Source organism: Dendropsophus ebraccatus, chromosome 3, assembly GCF_027789765.1.
Source record: "Dendropsophus ebraccatus isolate aDenEbr1 chromosome 3, aDenEbr1.pat, whole genome shotgun sequence".
Lineage (NCBI taxonomy): Eukaryota > Metazoa > Chordata > Amphibia > Anura > Hylidae > Dendropsophus > Dendropsophus ebraccatus.
Genome location: NC_091456.1, coordinates 188,704,628 through 188,721,996, shown reverse-complemented (window position 1 = coordinate 188,721,996; position 17,369 = coordinate 188,704,628). Strand labels below are relative to the sequence as shown.

Genomic DNA, 17,369 nt, shown 5'->3' with positions numbered 1-17,369 from the left:
AATGCGCAATTTTGCACTTTGCGATTTTTTTGCGCTGACGCCGTTTACCGTGCGAGATCAGGAATGTGATTAATTAATAGTTCGGGCGATTACGCACGCGGCGATAGCAAACATGTTTATTTATTTATTTACTTTTATTTATAACCTGGGAAAAGGGGGGTGATTCAGACTTTTATTAGGGGAGGGGGCTTTTTATTGACAACAACACTTTATTTTTTTTACACATATACTAGAAGCCCCCCTGGGGGACTTCTAGTATATACACTTTGATCTCTCATTGAGATCTTTGCTGTAAAGATATACAGCAAAGATCAATGAGATCGGCACTCGTTTGCTTTCGGCTGCTGCAGCCGATAACAAACGAGTGCCAAGCCGGGGACGGCGCCATCTTGGAGCAGTCCCGGGCCGGCTTCAGTTAAGGAGATCGCTCCTCCGGGATAACATCCAGGTAAGATGTATCTACCTGGATAGGACCAGACAGTTTCGTAAGGACGAAAATCCTCTAATCCTCTTCCAGGGAAGTTACAGAGGTAAGAAGGCCTAAAAACCTTCCATCTCTAGATGGATATGCGAATGTACCAGGGTCTGCTATGCCATGGCAGAGACTCAAACTCCTGAGTTTTTAAAGGCACATTCCACCAGATCGGTCTCTACCTCCTGGGCTGAAAGGAATGCTATTCCTATGGAGAATATCTGCATGGCTGCTACATGGTCTACCCCATTACGTTTTTATAACATTACCGGATTGACTCCTTGTTATCGGCATCTACTGTATTTGCAAAATCAGTGTTAAGTTCCGTCTCTGAGATCCCACCCTAGGGCGTTTATTGTACTTGCTAATTCCCCTGCTATTGTGAGGCCAATAGGACGACAGGGAATCTAACATTTATTATGTTAAATTGTTTTCCCTTAGTCCTATTGGCATCACAAGAGTCCCCCCCTTAAATATAAATTGACTTGTTAATAAACTGAGGAGTCTAAGGTAGAGGGGCCTAATGGTGCGTTTACACAGACAGATTTATCTGACAGATCTTTGAAGCCAAAACCAGGAGCAGACTATAAACAGGGATCAGGTCATAAAGGAAAGACTGGGATCTATCCTCTTTTCAAATCCATTCCTGGCTTTGGCTTCCAAAATCTGTCAGATAAATCTTTCAGTGTAAACGCACCCTTATATACAGGGGTGGGAGGAGCTGCAATTTTGTTTATCGTTAAAATTCCACTCGTCCTAGTGGCCCACAGGGGTGAGAACACCCCCCCCCCCCCCCCCAGCTATTGTAATGCCAATAGGACTAAGGGAAAACAATTTAACATAATAAATGTTAGCTTACTCTGCAAATCACTTCACCCAATAATGGAGGAGTAGGGATTTCCATTTGTGGGCTATAGCAAGTCTAGCCGCTAATAGAATACGGTGAACCACTGTTCTGTAAGAGGGAAAGATATCAGAAAAATGTAGATCGAGAATTGAAAAGGCGGGAGTGTTCTGTGAGCTGGGAGTTTTAAAGTGAGTAAGTAATGTAAAGATTTCTTCTAAAAGAATAGTGAGGTTTGGACAAAACCACCACATATGTAACTGGGTAGCTTTTCGAGTGCAATCTCGCCAACATAAATTGGAGTCATTTCGAGTCATATGTGCTAGTCTACTTGGGATGAGTTACCACCTCATCTGAATTTTTCTCATTTACCAATTGTTTGGTTAATGCACGTAGTTTTGTTTTAATCCAATTATAAACTAGGCGTCATTGTTGTTGCTTAAAGCTTTCTACCGATTCTTCCTCCCACCCACATATAAAGGTCAGTTTAGTATCAGGATATGTATTTGTCAACAAGTTGTAAACTGACATTTAACCTTTAGTGTGACCAGGGCCGGCGTCAGCACAGGGCTTACCTGGGCAAGTGCCGGGGCCCACAGCGCCTTTATGGGCCCAGAGAGGTAGAAGGGCCTAGTGTTCTAATGTTTAGCCTGCTCACTGTAGTGCAGGGTGAGCGGGATGAACATCAGAAGACAGAGCAGGAACTGCACATAGAGGGTGAAGGACCTGATCACATGATCTGAAGGTCCTTAACTTTACAGTGTGGAGAGCAGCAGACAGAGAGGAAGAGGGAAAAGACTGAGCTGTAAGTGCTGTGTATCAGTGTCTGAGTGTGTCAGTCAGTATCAGTAAGTTAGTGTCAGTCAGGCAGAATCAGGCAGTGTCTGTTTCATGTGTGTGTGTGTGTATGTTAGTGGTGTCTCAAGTGATTGTGCATAGTGGATGGATGAGGGGCCCGCTGAGGTTCTGTCGCCTAAGGGCCCACAAAAACCTGGAGCCGGCCCTGAGTGTGACCTTTTCAACTTAAAAAGTACTTGTGAAAATCTGTAAGTTTAGGATGAGGAGGGGGCCAGTTCAAGGAATCTAGGAAACGTCTAGCTTGGAGGTATTGGAAGAAACGAAAATGTTGGAGAGACACAATGGACGATCACTCAGAGAACTGCTTAACGGACTCCGAATCATATAGGTCTTGTAGAGGATGTCAGTTTGAGGACATCCATGTGGGGAAATCCATAAAGGGGAGAAGAGATTTAAGAAAATAAAGGGGAATGTGTCTTTTAGTGAGATGAACCCAATGCCTTTCTACAACAGTTTTTTTTTCCATAGGAGTAATAATTGTAAGGTTAAAATCAGAAACAATATGATCCTCTAAAAAAGACCAAATATGGGATGGAGATGAGGTCCAGAAAATAATTGTCTGGTCTAAAATTACCGCTCTAAGACACTAGTTCAGGAACTCCTAGGCCACCAGTACTGAGCTTTCTTAGTAAAAGCTTCTTCATGACACGTGCTTGGAGCTGACATAATAACGCTTGGAGCTGACATAAAATTGAGGTTGGGATGGTATTGTTCTCCAAAAAAAAAAGAAGAAATTTAGGTAACAATACAATCTTTACCACATTTACTGTTGCCATAGTAATTAGGGCAATCTATTACTTTCTTAACAAAGATCTGTTAGGAGAGTTAAAGGGTTATATAACTTTGTAATGTGTGTTAATCATCCGCTTGGAGCTGTTCCGCCTCTTCGAATTTCGAATGGCAAACGACTCAGGAGAGATGGTGAGTATAGGATCTGTGTCTGTTGGTGTTTTTTTTTTTTTCTACCGCCGGAGTTGGGGTTTTTGATAAATCAGATAACTCAATGAAATCTAAAATTCTCCTAGACCCTGAACAAATACAACCTGATCTGGTTGAATCAGAAGCGGTAAAATATTCTTCATTCTTATAGCGAGTATCTTGGAATATACAAAAACACAACTTCAGCCATAGCAACGTGCTCCTGCCTAGTGTGAATGGTGTTCTAGGAGAGCTGTCCAAATTTGTCTTTTTTTTTATCTTGGAATATATTTTGATATATATATATATATATATATATATATATATATATATATATATATATTGATATCAATGACTTGCATGTTCCGGAGAGTTACCTGGTTTATGGATAGTTATTGTTACATTTCGGGAGGGGGAACATTGTGTTGTATGATAGTGTTAAGGGTTTTTGTCAACATAGGGGAAAGGGCATCTAAAACTTATTTGTAGTACTCATCAGGGAGACAGTTGGGGCCGGGGGATTTATGTTAAACGCACTTCAGATTCCGTAATGGGAGTATTAAGAGAATCAAGCTGTTCTGGAGATAAATGGGGTAACAATAGGCGAGATAAATAGGTGTCTATGTCCTGAGAAGAAGGGGTGTAGGTGTTAAGTTCCTGTGCTAAATTATAGGGGTTGCTATAGTAAGATGCAGATTATTCTGCTATATTAAACGGGTTGAAAATAAGATGACCTGGCTGAGATTTGTTAGATGCTATTCTATGTTTTGCTGCATGAGATTTCAGGAGCTCGTGATGAAGCACGGAAGTGCGAAACACATGTCAGACGGTCCCAGGGATACTGGTGGAGTAACGCAACAGTGATATGCGTTTTCCTTAAATATTTTTTTGTTTAAAAAAAATAAATAAAAATTCTGGTTTCGCTTTAAATTTTTTTTATTTTTTTTTGCTTTTTTTCTCCTTTCTGTGATGTCAGGGTGGGTTCACACTACGGAATCTGGGCGGATAACCCGCTGCGGATTCCGCTGCTCATGGCAGTGCGCATCTCCACCCTCACCATAGACTCTAGTCTATGGTCGGGGATTCTGCCATCCGCCGAAAGAACTGAACATTAATCCCCTTTCTGTCTGTATGAGCTTTCTGTGTGAGTGTGCATGTATGAGCTGTGTGTGTGAGCAAATTTATGGTAGTAGCGAAGTGCTTCACTATGCTTGACGTCTTGTCAGCTGGCTGTATTTGAGCTCTGCTCCGGGTGCCTAGAAAAGTGGGATACAGTCCTGGGTGAAGTTTCGCAGGTCCTGAACTATATCCCCATACCACACAGTGGTGATAACAGGATCCAAAAATTAATTGCATTAGAGTTCTTCTGGATACACACTTGGAACCTCATTGACTAAACAGAAGGGGAAAAAGAACCTTGTGTAATATCAGAGGGTAATGTAGACAGCGGGGAGAGAGGTATTGCACTCACCTTGAAGCCAATTGGGCTTGATACATATAACCCTAAAAAGGGTACTGGAGGAGTGGAGATGTCCAGCTGGAGTAGGTAATCGAGGTCACAGCGGATGCTAAGCTAGATGTACCATCAGACGGGATGCTCCCCAAGTCGGGGCCCGTATAGAAATGGAACAGAGTAAAAAATGGTAAAAAAGTTTTTGGTTCAGTGACTCCAGCGCTGCTACTGCTGTAAACTATCAAAGGACTCCAATGTAGGGGAGAATAAAAAAACACTTCATCAAGAATAAACACGAGGTTGACATGTTTCGGGAAAAACCTCTCCTTTTCTGGGCACTGATTCCACCATGGAGGCCATTCCAAGACAGAATTCTACAAACTGTTCTAGTTGACACTGCGACCTAGGCTTAGCAAGACAATCTCCAGTCTCTTCAAATCTTTTTTTAATTCTTTGTACTTGACACAGAGACACATTAAAGGTGCCGGCCACCTCTGCAGTGAATCTGCTCTTCAGCCTCTTGATAATCAAGGTTTTAGTCGCAGGGGGGATTTTTGGCCTGGTGTCAGAGGTCAACTTGCAGTTCAAGTAAAGGTCTGGGGTGCTGCAGTTCTTTTTATTCACACCCACTAATTAACCGATCAATTAGTGAGCACAGGGGAGGCTGGAAACTAGGATTGGCTGATTTATATGACAAGGTGACAAGACTTTTGTCTTGCCAAAATCGGACCTTTCTGTGTTCATTAAATGATCGATATTTCAGCAGTGGCGCAAATTTAATTTTTGTTAAAAAAAACTCATTTGGAACGGATTGAGCTTTCATATGAGTCACTACTAAAACCAATGGATGAATTTTAAGTCACGTTATAAGCTTTGGTTTCCACAACATGGATAAGCGACAGAACTTCTGTCAGGGACTGTACTATACACAGAACTGTTTTACTACAAAATACGGATTTTCAATCATAATCATTTAGAATTCTTTATAATCATTTACCTCATTAAGATAATGGCTTCTCCCTTTTGTGAGTTCTTTGATGTTTACAAACACTTGATTGCCAATGAAAACATTTCCCACAATCTGAACATCAAAATGGCTTCTCCCCTGTGTGAATTCTTTGATGGTCCATAAGGGTTTTTTTACGAGTAAAACATTTCCCACAATCTGAACATGAAAAAGGTTTCTCCCCTTTGTGAGTTCTTTGATGGTAAATAAGATTTTTTTTACGAGTAAAACATTTCTCACAATCTGAACATGAAAATGGCTTCTCCCCTGTGTGAGTTCTCCTATGCGAAACAAGGTGAGATTTGTCAATAAAACATTTTCCACATTCTGAACATGAAAAAGGTTTCTCCCCTGTGTGAGTTCTTTGATGGGAAATAAGATTTTTTTTACGAGTATAACATTTCCCACATTCTGAACATGAAAATGGCTTCTCCCCTGTGTGGGTTCTTTGATGCAAAACAAGGTGACATTTCTCAGTAAAACATTTCCCACATTCTGAACATGAAAATGGCTTCACCCCTGTGTGCGTTCTCCTATGCGAAACAAGGTGACCTTTCTCAGTAAAACCTTTCCCACATTCTGAACATGAAAATGGTTTCACCCCTGTGTGCGTTCTCTGATGGGTAACAAGAGCTGCTTTATGAGTAAAACATTTCCCACATTCTGAACATGAAAATGGCTTCACCCCTGTGTGCGTTCTCTGATGGGTAACAAGAGCTGCTCTCTGAGTAAAACATTTTCCACACTCCGAACATGAAAATGGTTTCTCCCCTGTGTGCGTTCTCTGATGCGTAACAAGAGCTGCTTTATGAGTAAAACATTTCCCACATTCTGAACATGAAAATGGCTTCACCCCTGTGTGCGTTCTCTGATGCGTAACAAGAGCTGCTTTCTGAGTAAAACATTTTCCACAACCCAAACATGAAAATGGTTTCTCCCCTGTGTGCGTTCTCTGATGCGTAACAAGAGCTGCTTTCTGGGTAAAATATTTCCCACATTCTGAACATGAAAATGGCTTCACTCCTTTGTGCGTTCTCTGATGCGTAACAAGAGCTGCTTTCTGAGTAAAACATTTTCCACACTCCGAACCTGAAAATGGTTTCTCCCCTGTGTGAGTTCTCTGATGCATAATAAGATCTGACTTCTTAGCAAAACATTTTCCACATTCTGAACATGAAAATGGCTTTTCCACTATAAGATTTTTTTTGTGAGTAAAGCATGAGGATGTATCTGGGATAGTGGACGGCTCCTCATATGTATCTTGTGTGATATGATCCTCTGAGGAGATCTGATGTCCCCCTGAGCTTCTGGTAGAATCATCTGCAAAGGAGAAAACACCATTTCTCTTATTTCCCAGTAATAGAAGCTTAAACATATTGCAGACATGGAAAGTTACTCTTTTTTATGTAACATAATAAGAATGATCAGATCTGTTCCCATCCACAGGAAGTGTCAGGGAGAAGAATCTAGAAGCTGGAGGCCAGGGAGATGACGTCCTTAGTAGGAAAAGTAACAGAAACTCTTCTCAAATAAAAAATAGGACTATTGACCCCCTACATACCGATAACCTGCTGGACCCCAACAAGCATGGCGTTACTGGGGGCAGATCACAGCTTTTTCTCTCATTTTCTGCATAAGTCATGTGGTGCAGTGACGTCACCGACCCGGCTGGCCTCTGGCTACATACGTCCTTGGTAAGTGTTCAGAGACTTCCAAATTACTCTCTGGTTGACCCTCCCCGAACAAAGGATGTCACAGCAAAGCCCTGGTCTAGGGCCTATACTGTCAGTGTGGAGCAGGTTTTTCAATTGTGCCTAACCACATATGTAACCACACCCACTCACAGGGCGTTCCCTTCCCCACTGCATCTAGATGTTTGGCATATATACCTGTGATTCTGTAAAAGTCTGTACTGCCGTGATCAAGAGGGTGTGCTTCCCCGAAACATGTAGGCCTACGTTTTTATCTTTTGTAACTTTTTATATGCCTCATAATAAAGACAACAAACCTTTTTTGGACGCTGTGGATCTTCTCCTCTTTTTTACCATTATTACCGGGTGCGGCCCGCTACTACTCCACTTGCTCCTACCTGAATGTCCACCATCACACAACAAACCACCTATGGTGAGCTGAGTTTTTTTCTTTGTTCATGAGATAATACATAACTACTTGCGATCAGAACCCCTTATGATTTTTAAAAAAAAAATTCCCAACAGGTGCGCTGTAAGATGAGGACAGTCACTATAGATGCAGCAGCAGGAGACTGATAGTGATATATTGTCCGCTGGGACTGTGCTGTATATTAGAATTTAGGCTGAATGATTATATAGATGGAAAACTGACAGGACACAGAGCTTATAATATTCCACACAGAATAGTTACAGCCGGTGACTGAGGAGAATGTGTGACTGTTCTCTGCATTTAGTGGTCACTACTCACCTGGGCGGTTACCTGTAGTGATGTCCTCCTTATACTGCTCATCACTGACGTATTCTGTCTCTTCTTCTTTTATCTTGTCTGTAGCATTAATATAATTCAGATCCTTCCCTGTAGTGATGTCCTCCTTACACTGCTCATCACTGCTCTCATCTGTCTCTTCTTCCTCTTTTAACATCATATTTGTAGCATTGATAGAGTTCAGATCCTTCCCTGTAGTATTATCTTCCATATCATCACCGCTCACATCTGGCTCTTCTTTAATTTCTCTCTCTATAGCATCTTTCCCTGTATCCTCCTTATACTGCTCATCACTGCTGTCATCTGTCTCTGGAGCATTAATATTGTTCCCATCTTCCCCCTGATTCATAAGATGTGAGAGAAATCTTGTAAAAGTCATCAGACAGTAAGAGAAGTCAGGTGGGATGTACAGATCATAGGGAACATCTCCATCTACCTGATCCTGATCCTGTGGGAGAAGAGGACGGGGACATCTCTCTGGTGCTGTTCTCTTACTGGATCTGACTGGAGGGAACACATACAGAGACTGAATTCATTCTTTCCATCCAGATAATACAGAGAGGAGGTGTGTATATAGTCCTGTCTATTACCTGCTGATGGGAGGGGCTGCTGATCCTCCAGCATCACATCCTTGTACTGATCCTTGTGTCCTTCTACATACTCCCACTCCTCCATGGAGAAATAGACCGCCACGTCCTGACACCTTATAGGAACCTGACACACAATGGTCACACAGTCATCCCCCCACCCCTCCAGTGGTGTTACTGTATAATGTCCCAGCATTCCCAGCAGCCACAGTCTCACCTCTCCACTCAGCAGCTCCACCATCTTGTTGGTGACTTCTAGGATCTTCTCTTCCTCCATTTCCTCATGTATCAGGGGCCCCGGGATTGGGCTCAGGGTTCTTCCCCATCCTTCACACCCAGGGGCCCCACAGCGCCCACTAGAGGACTTCTTCACTACTGTGTAATCCTGTGTATGGAGAGACACATTACTATCACTCCATCCATTCCCAGAATCCCTCACCTCTCCAGTCCTATCCATCTGTTATTCCATAGATAAGAATGATGTCATGATGACATCACTCCCAGAATCCCTCACCTCTCCAGTCCTATCCATCTGTTATTCCATAGATAAGAATGATGTCATGATGACATCACTCCCAGAATCCCTCACCTCTCCAGTCCTATCCATCTGTTATTCCATAGATAAGAATGATGTCATGATGACATCACTCCCAGAATCCCTCACCTCTCCAGTCCTATCCATCTGTTATTCCATAGATAAGAATGATGTCATGATGACATCACTCCCAGAATCCCTCCTCTCCAGTCCTATCCATCTGTTATTCCATAGATAAGAATGATGTCATGATGACATCACTCCCAGAATCCCTCACCTCCCCAGTAAGCAGGAAGAGTATGTGTAGGGTGAGGGTTATTATCCTCTCGGCCATCTTGTCTCTGTCTCTCTCCATGGTTGATGGGTCGGTCTCTTATATAGAAGATATCAGCAGAGGATCCTGGAGTGTTGGAAGATGAATGGAGAGAAGAGGAGACAATGTAATATATCAGGTATTGCTCAAAATCTGAGAAAAAAACACTTCATACCTAAGACTTAATACAGCTCAGTCCTGAAGGGGTTAATCCTCCCGCTGTCCCCCAGCTCCTTCCCTCCACCTACAGAGCTGTACAGGAGCCGTGTGCTTCCCCTGTGCTTCCAGGACCTGCCATGATGTCACAGTCATGTGATCAGTCACATGGAGGAGGAGGAGTCACATGATCAGGGGCTGCTACTCAGTGTATGCAGGACTCTGCTGTGCTGGATGAGCTGAAGTGATGTGTGTGCAGCAGAGCTGTCTGTGTGTGATGTGTGTTGAGCAGAGCCCTGTGTGTAATGTACATGTAGCTGAGCTGTATATGTATAATATCATACCTCCCAACCGTCCCGGATTTCGCGGGACAGTCCCGTTTTCGGGGTGCTGTCCCGCGGTCCCGGAACGGCCCCCCGTGTCCCGCATTATATGTGGCCCCAGCGGAAAAAACAATAAACCAGTAACTCACCTGTCCTCCGGTCCCAGCAGCTCCTCTCCCGGCAGAGCGCGCACTCCCGTCATCCTCCGGGGCGGGCAGCGGTGTACAGAGACACTGACTGTACCGGAAGTGACCTGCAGCCTCCATCATGAATTACTTCCGGCACAGTCAGTGTCTCTGTACCCCGCTGCCCGCCCCGGAGGATGACGGGAGTGCGCGCTCTGCCGGGAGAGGAGCTGCTGGGACCGGAGGACAGGTGAGTTACTGGTTTATTGTTTTTTTCCGCTGGGGCCACACAAATGGGGGGTATTTGCTACTCTGTGGGGCACTATATGGGGGATTGGCTACTATGTGGGGCACTATATGGGGGATTGGCTACTATGTGGGGCACTATATGGGGGATTGGCTACTATGTGGGGCACTATATGGGGGATTGGCTACTATGTGGGGCACTATATGGGGGATTGGCTACTATGTGGGGCACTATATGGGGGATTGGCTACTATGTGGGGCACTATATGGGGGGATTGGCTACTATGTGGGGCACTATATGGGGGCATTGGCTACTATGTGGGGCATATATGGGGGATTGGCTACTATATGGGGGGATTGGATAATATGTGGGGAATATATGGGGGATTGGCTACTATGTGGGGCACTATATGGGTGCATTGGCTACTATGTGGGACATATATGGAGGATTGGCTACTATGTGGGGCACTATATGGGGATTGGCTACTATGTGGGGCACTATATGGGGATTGGCTAATATATGGGGGATTGGATACTATGTGGGGCATATATGGGGGGATTGGCTACTATGTGGGGCACTATATGGGGGCATTGGCTACTATGTGGGACACTATATGGGGGATTGGATAATATGTGGGGCACTATATGGGGGCATTGGCTACTATGTGGGGCACTATATGGGGGGGGGATTGGCTACTATGTGGGCATATATGGGGGATTGGCTACTATGTGAGGCACTATATGGGGGCATTGGCTACTATGTGGGACACTATATGGGGGATTGGATAATATGTGGGGCACTATATGGGGGCATTGGCTACTATGTGGGGCACTATATGGGGGCATTGGCTACTATGTGGGGCACTATATGGGGGCATTGGCTACTATGTGGGGCATATATGAGGGGATTGGCTACTATGTGGGGCACTATATGGGGATTGGCTACTATGTGGGCACTATATGGGGGGATTGGCTACTATGTGGGGCACTATATGGGGGGATTGGCTACTATGTGGGGCACTATATGGGGGGATTGGCTACTATGTGGGGCACTATATGGGGGCATAGGCTACTATGTGGGGCACTATATGGGGGCATTGGCTACTATGTGGGGCACTATAATGGGGGATTGGATACTATGTGGGGCACTATAATGGGGGATTGGATACTGTATAGGGCACTATTCAGTCAGCAGCATGTGGTGACTGTAGGGGAGTGGCTATGGAGGGTTGCTATGGGGGCGTGGCTATGGAGGTTTGCTATGGGGGCGTGGCTATGGGGGCGTGGCTATGGGGACCGCGGCGCACATGTCCCTCTTTACTCTTTGCAAAAGTTGGGAGGTATGTAATATACATGTAGCTGAGCTGTATGTGTGTAATGTACATGTAGCAGAGCTGTATGTGTGTAATGTACATGTAGCAGAGCTGTATGTGTGTAATGTACATGTAGCTGAGCTGTATGTGTGTAATGTACATGTAGCTGAGCTGTATATGTGTAATGTACATGTAGCTGAGCTGTATGTGTAATGTACATGTAGCTGAGCTGTATATATGTGTAATGTACATGTAGCTGAGCTGTATGTGTGTAATGTACATGTAGCTGAGCTGTATATGTGTGTAATGTACATGTAGCTGAGCTGTGTGTAATGTACATGTAGCTGAGCTGTATATGTGTAATGTACATGTAGCTGAGCTGTATGTGTGTAATATACATGTAGCTGAGCTGTATATGTGTAATGTACATGTAGCGGAGCTGTATGTGTGTAATGTTCATGTAGCGGAGCTGTATATGTGTAATGTACATGTAGCTGAGCTGTATGTGTGTAATGTACATGTAGCTGAGCTGTATGTGTACACAGTAGAGCTGTATGTGTGTAATGTACATGTAGCTGAGCTGTATATGTATAATGTACATGTAGCTGAGCTGTATTTGTACACAGTAGAGCTGTATATGTGTAATGTACATGTAGCTGAGCTGTATATATATATATATATATATGTAGCATTCTTTCCTGGACGTCCTCCGGCAGCACAACAATGGGTTAAGTTCAGGTTCCCTGGAACAAGTCAGAAGAGACTAATTAGCAGTAATTAACAATCAAAGATAATTAAGCTCCTATAAGACTGCAGAGAGACCACCAACACACTGAGTTTTATTTCTTCTGCAAACATCTTAGAAGAGACTGTGGACTCTTAGGAGTCAGGTTTTTATTATTATATTTATATATATTTTTTCTTTTGTCTTATACTAATATTATGTTTTATTTGTTTCAGATCACTATTGTGGGCTTAAACCTTCCTAAATATAGCAGCGAGGGTTCCTGCTAAGGAAGGTTTATTCTAGAGTTCCATGCAGCGAGTACCTGCAATAACTCTATCCTGTGTACGGTCCCGCATATCCCCGGTGTTTCTGCTGAAGTTAGGGTCCTCCGGCGTCCTCCACGTGTCAAGATGGCGTTTCCGGGATCGGAGGTCAGACCGGATGTGACGTTACGGCCGGGGATGACGTGCTTCCGGCGGGAGGCACAAAAATTGCAGACCAATCGCGCGCACCAGGAAATCCGGAAGTGACGTCACCGGAAGTGGCGTCACCGGAAGTGACCACACCAGAAGTGATTCGCGGCCCGACGGAGCATGCGCAAAGCGCTGGAAAGGTATTTAGTTGGCGTCTGGCTTGCTGGCAGTGCTCTACCACTTGCCAGGCAGCCGAGTATTTAGACACCAATAGTAAGTACTGTGTGCTGGGGCCAGATTGTATGTCGACCATTCCAGCATATTAATGCCATACTTTTTTCTCCCTAGATGTCTGGTCACTCTGGGAAAAGAGGCAGGAAAGCGAGGCACAGGAGTTGTAGATCCTGCCGGCAACCTATGCCTGATGATGCCCGGGATGACACTTGTGATGCCTGTTTTGCCCCTCCTGCTGTCAATTATTTCCAGTCTCAGGCACAAGATTTCTTCACCTGGTTTAAAGATCAGTGTGGCAACATTATGGGTTCTCAGCAACCAGCTAGAGGTCAAGGTCTGACAGATCCCCCTCTCCTCCAGCACGCTCCTCTGCTGCTTCCTCTGATTCGTCTTCTGATGATCCGCATGAGGGAGGTTCTGAAGATTATTATTTATTTAATAAGCAGGACTTAAATAAATTGATTAAAGCGGTGAAAACTACAGTGGAATCAGAAAAGCCCCTTCCTAAGAGACCCAAGAAAGAGGCTTTATATTACTATCCTGCAGGGGAAGAAAAAGTTTTTCTGAGTCATCCACTGTTAAAAACCTTGTTTGAAGCAGACTGGAAAAAACCCAAGAAAAGGGTGGACCCTGGGGTCGGGTTCAAAAATCTGTATAAAATAGATGCTACAGAGTGTGAAGCATGGGAGTTGCCCCCTAAAATAAACCTAGCTGTAGCTAAGCTATCCAAGAACTCTGTTTATCCTTCTGATGAAGCAACATTACTGAAGGATGCTATGGATAAGAAAGCAGATACGCTGTCTAAACAAGCTTATTCCTCTGCTTCCTTTACAGCTAAGGCTTCACTTGCAGCAGTCCCAGTCGCCCGAGCTATCCGCACCTGGCTCAGTCATCTGACCAGAGATCTGGAAGAAGGAATACCACGTGAGGATATTATTAATAAAATCCCTCAGATGAAAAGAGCCGCTGAATTTTTATGTGACTATCCGGTTGATGTTCTCCGTTTGAGTTCTCGCACTCTGGCATTAACGAATTCCATACGCAGGTGTCTCTGGATTAAACAATGGTCGGGTGATCTCTCCTCTAAGAATAATTTCTGCTCTCTCCCCTTTGATCCAGAAAGCCTGTTCGGACCCCAACTTCACCCAATTCTAAAAGATATCAATGAAGACAAGGGGGCGGTGTTTCCTTCATCTGTGAAGAAACAAACTGGGAAACCGTTTCATCGGAGACGCACCTCACCAAAATTTAAGAAAAACTATAGGCCTTTTCGCTTTCGCAATTCCCGACAGACCAGAGACTCGACAACATACAATCCTAAAAAGGAAAAGCCGCAGTCCAAAAGATCTACAGAGCAATGACGCCAGGCTATCAGTTCCACCAGTGGGGGCAAGGCTGCTACATTTTTCTTCCAACTGGCGGAAGTCTACAGAAGATTTGTGGGTGCACAAAGTCGTCTCCGTGGGTCTCTCACTAGAGTTCAGAACCATTCCTCAGGACAAGTTCTTCATAAACACCTCATCCGATCCTCACCTTCCCCCCCCCTGGTCCAGCAGTTCCTGTTGAATGGTGCCCTGGAAGAGGTTCCATTCAGTCAAAGAGGCCGAGGGGTATATTCCAGACTATTCACCGTGCCAAAGCCAAACAAAAAGTTCCGGCTAGTAATAGACCTAACCTACCTAAACAGGCACCTGGTATCCAAACACTTCAAAATGGAAAATATAAAATCAGTAATCGCCTGTCTGCAGCCAAACGATTTTTTTGCATTAATAGACTTAACAGATGCATACCTGCATATTCCAGTGATTCCAGCTCACAGGAAGTTTCTGCGAGTAGCTATCCTCGATCATCAGACTCAGAATCACTACCAGTTTACATGCCTTCCCTTCGGCCTGTCCTCCGCGCCAAGGGTATTTAAAAAAAGTGGCCGTTGTTCTAACAGCAGCTCTTCGTCTATAGGGAATAACCGTAATACCGTACTTAGACGATTGGCTCATCAAAGCACAGTCAGAGTCTCTCCTTCGCTCTCAGCTGGCCACCACTCTAAGCTTTCTTCAAAAATACGGGTTTATCATAAACAGAGAAAAGTCTCAACTGGTTCCCGCACAAAGGGTCCAATATCTAGGATTTGTTCTGGATTCGCACCAAATGACTCTTACTCTTTCAGCCGAAAGAATCCGGAAACTGAGAGCAGAAGTCCGAAATTTATTAGTCCATCCTCATTCTTCAGTAAGACGAGCGATGAGGACTCTAGGCTGCCTAACATCATCCATAGATGCTGTGAACTGGGCGCGGGCACACACGAGAGCTCTTCAGGAGGACATCCTGACGTCATGGAAGAGGACTTCTTCAACCTTAGACAAGCCACTATTCATTTCTCACAAGACAAGACAAGACCTGACGTGGTGGTTGCATCCAGGCCGTCTAGAGACAGGAGTGTCTCTCTTACCTCGTCCGAAAGTGACCGTCACCACGGATGCCTCGTTCTGGGCTTGGGGTGCCCATGTAGGGAAAAGGTGGATCCAGAATGCTTGGTCCCCACAAGAGAGGATGATGTCATCAAACTGGAAAGAGCTGCACGCAGTCAGATTGGCGTTACAGCATTTTATTCCTCTGATTCGCCACAAAGAGGTCTTGGTGCAGTCAGACAACATGGCAACAGTCTTCTATCTGAAGAAGCAAGGGGGAACGAGATCCGACTCCTTGATGTCGGAATGCAGACTACTATTCCAGTGGGCAGAGAAGAACATTCTTGCCATTTCAGCAGTTCACATAGGAGGGGTCCTAAATGTAATAGCAGATGCCCTCAGCAGGCATCGCCTGATGCCGGGCGAATGGAGCCTGAACCCCAAGATCTTCAGGGAAATAACCCAAAAGTTTGGTCTCCCAGAAGTAGACGTGATGGCCACCAGTCAGAATGGTCCCTGGTCCGTCATCAGAACCCCTACGTGCTGGAGGGGATGTCCATGTCTTGGAAGACAGCTTTTGTCTACGCCTACCCTCCGGTTCCTCTGATTCAGAAGGTTCTAGAAAAAGTCAAACAAGAGAGGGCCAAAGCCATCTTAATTCTCCCGTTCTGGCCTCGCAGGGCCTGGTTCTCGCTTGTCTGGTCACTCTTGAGAGGAAGATTCTGGAAGCTACCACCTCCTCCTGACCTCCTTTCCCAGAGGGGACTATACCACCCAGATCTCGAGAGACTCCACTTAACAGCCTGGTTGGTGAACTAGATCAACTTCGCCAAGAAGGTTTCTCAGAAGAAGTCATACAAACCTTAGCGAAAGCCAGGAAACCAAACACGCTCAAGACATATGAAAGAATCTGGAAGGTCTTTAAGTCTACCATCAGCCCTTCTACCTCAGAAGTTTCCCTCCCTTCAGTTCTACACTTCTTGCAAGAAGGATTGAAAAAAGGTCTGAAACTAAATACTTTGAAGCTGCAATTCACAGCGATTAATGCACATCTTAATGGGAAATTTTCTAATAATCCGATGGTCAAGACTTTCTTCAAAGCTGTGAAGAATATAGTACCTGCAGTAAGAAGTCCCTTGCCTTCCTGGGATCTACTCCTGGTGTTAAAGCATCTGGTTCAAGAACCATTCGAACCACTTGAGACGGCAGACATAAAATATGTGTCATGGATAACACTTTTTCTGGTCGCTATGGCTTCAGCAAGAAGGGTGAGCGAACTCAAAGCGCTGTCATCGAGGGAACCTTACCTGAGAGACCTGGGTGACTGTTTAGTATTACGTACCCTTCCGGGGTTTCGCCCCAAAGTATCATCATCCTTCAACATGAATCAGGAGATCGTCCTGCCTTCCCTTGACTCTACGGATCCTGCAGTGGCACTACTGGATGTGAGGAGATCAGTCTTATGCTATCTGAGCAGAGTCAGTGCAGTAAGAAAATCTGAACACCTCTTCCTTCTTTTTTCTTCATCAACAGAAGGTAATAAAGCATTCAAGCCCACCCTGTCCAGGTGGATTAGAGACACTATAGATTTCTGCTACAATAAAGAAGGTCTTGAGATTCCAAGTCATCTCCGAGCTCATTCGACGAGATCTACTGCCACCTCTTGGGCCGAATCCAGATGCGTTCCGCTGGAAGAAATCTGCAGAGCGGCGACGTGGGCAAGTCCGGCCACCTTCATCCGACATTACAGATTAGACATGTCTACCTACTCAGCCTTCGGCAAAAAAGTGCTACAAAGGGCTGCAGAGAGTATTCCCCCCCCTTAAAAGGCTTCACAAATCCCATTGTTGTGCTGCCGGAGGACGTCCAGGAAGGAAATAAAATTTGTCACCTGTAATTTTCTTTTCCTGGAGTCCGAAGGCAGCACAAAGGCCCCCCCAATAAAGTAGTTTTTTTGCTGCATACTACTCAGTGTGTTGGT

The 17,369-nt window shown here is 44.7% G+C and overlaps 2 protein-coding genes and 1 pseudogene across 2 annotated transcripts in view; 2 read left to right on the top strand and 1 right to left on the bottom strand.

The window, feature by feature from the left end:
* The window catches only part of LOC138786597 (zinc finger protein 208-like), a 646,972-nt pseudogene that overhangs the window by 55,934 nt on the left and 573,669 nt on the right, over positions 1–17,369 (top strand).
* Positions 1–17,369, top strand: part of LOC138786727 (zinc finger protein 271-like) — a 256,641-nt gene that overhangs the window by 66,331 nt on the left and 172,941 nt on the right. The gene's annotated exons all lie outside the window — the stretch shown is intronic.
* LOC138787588 (uncharacterized) overlaps positions 1–17,369 on the bottom strand; it is a gene marked incomplete at its 5' end in the record, with an annotated part of 98,129 nt that overhangs the window by 39,237 nt on the left and 41,523 nt on the right. Inside the window, 2 exon segments of the mRNA XM_069964934.1 lie at positions 1,349–1,427; positions 5,560–6,640. Of these exon segments, the coding sequence (XP_069821035.1) occupies positions 1,349–1,427; positions 5,560–6,640 (1,160 nt within the window).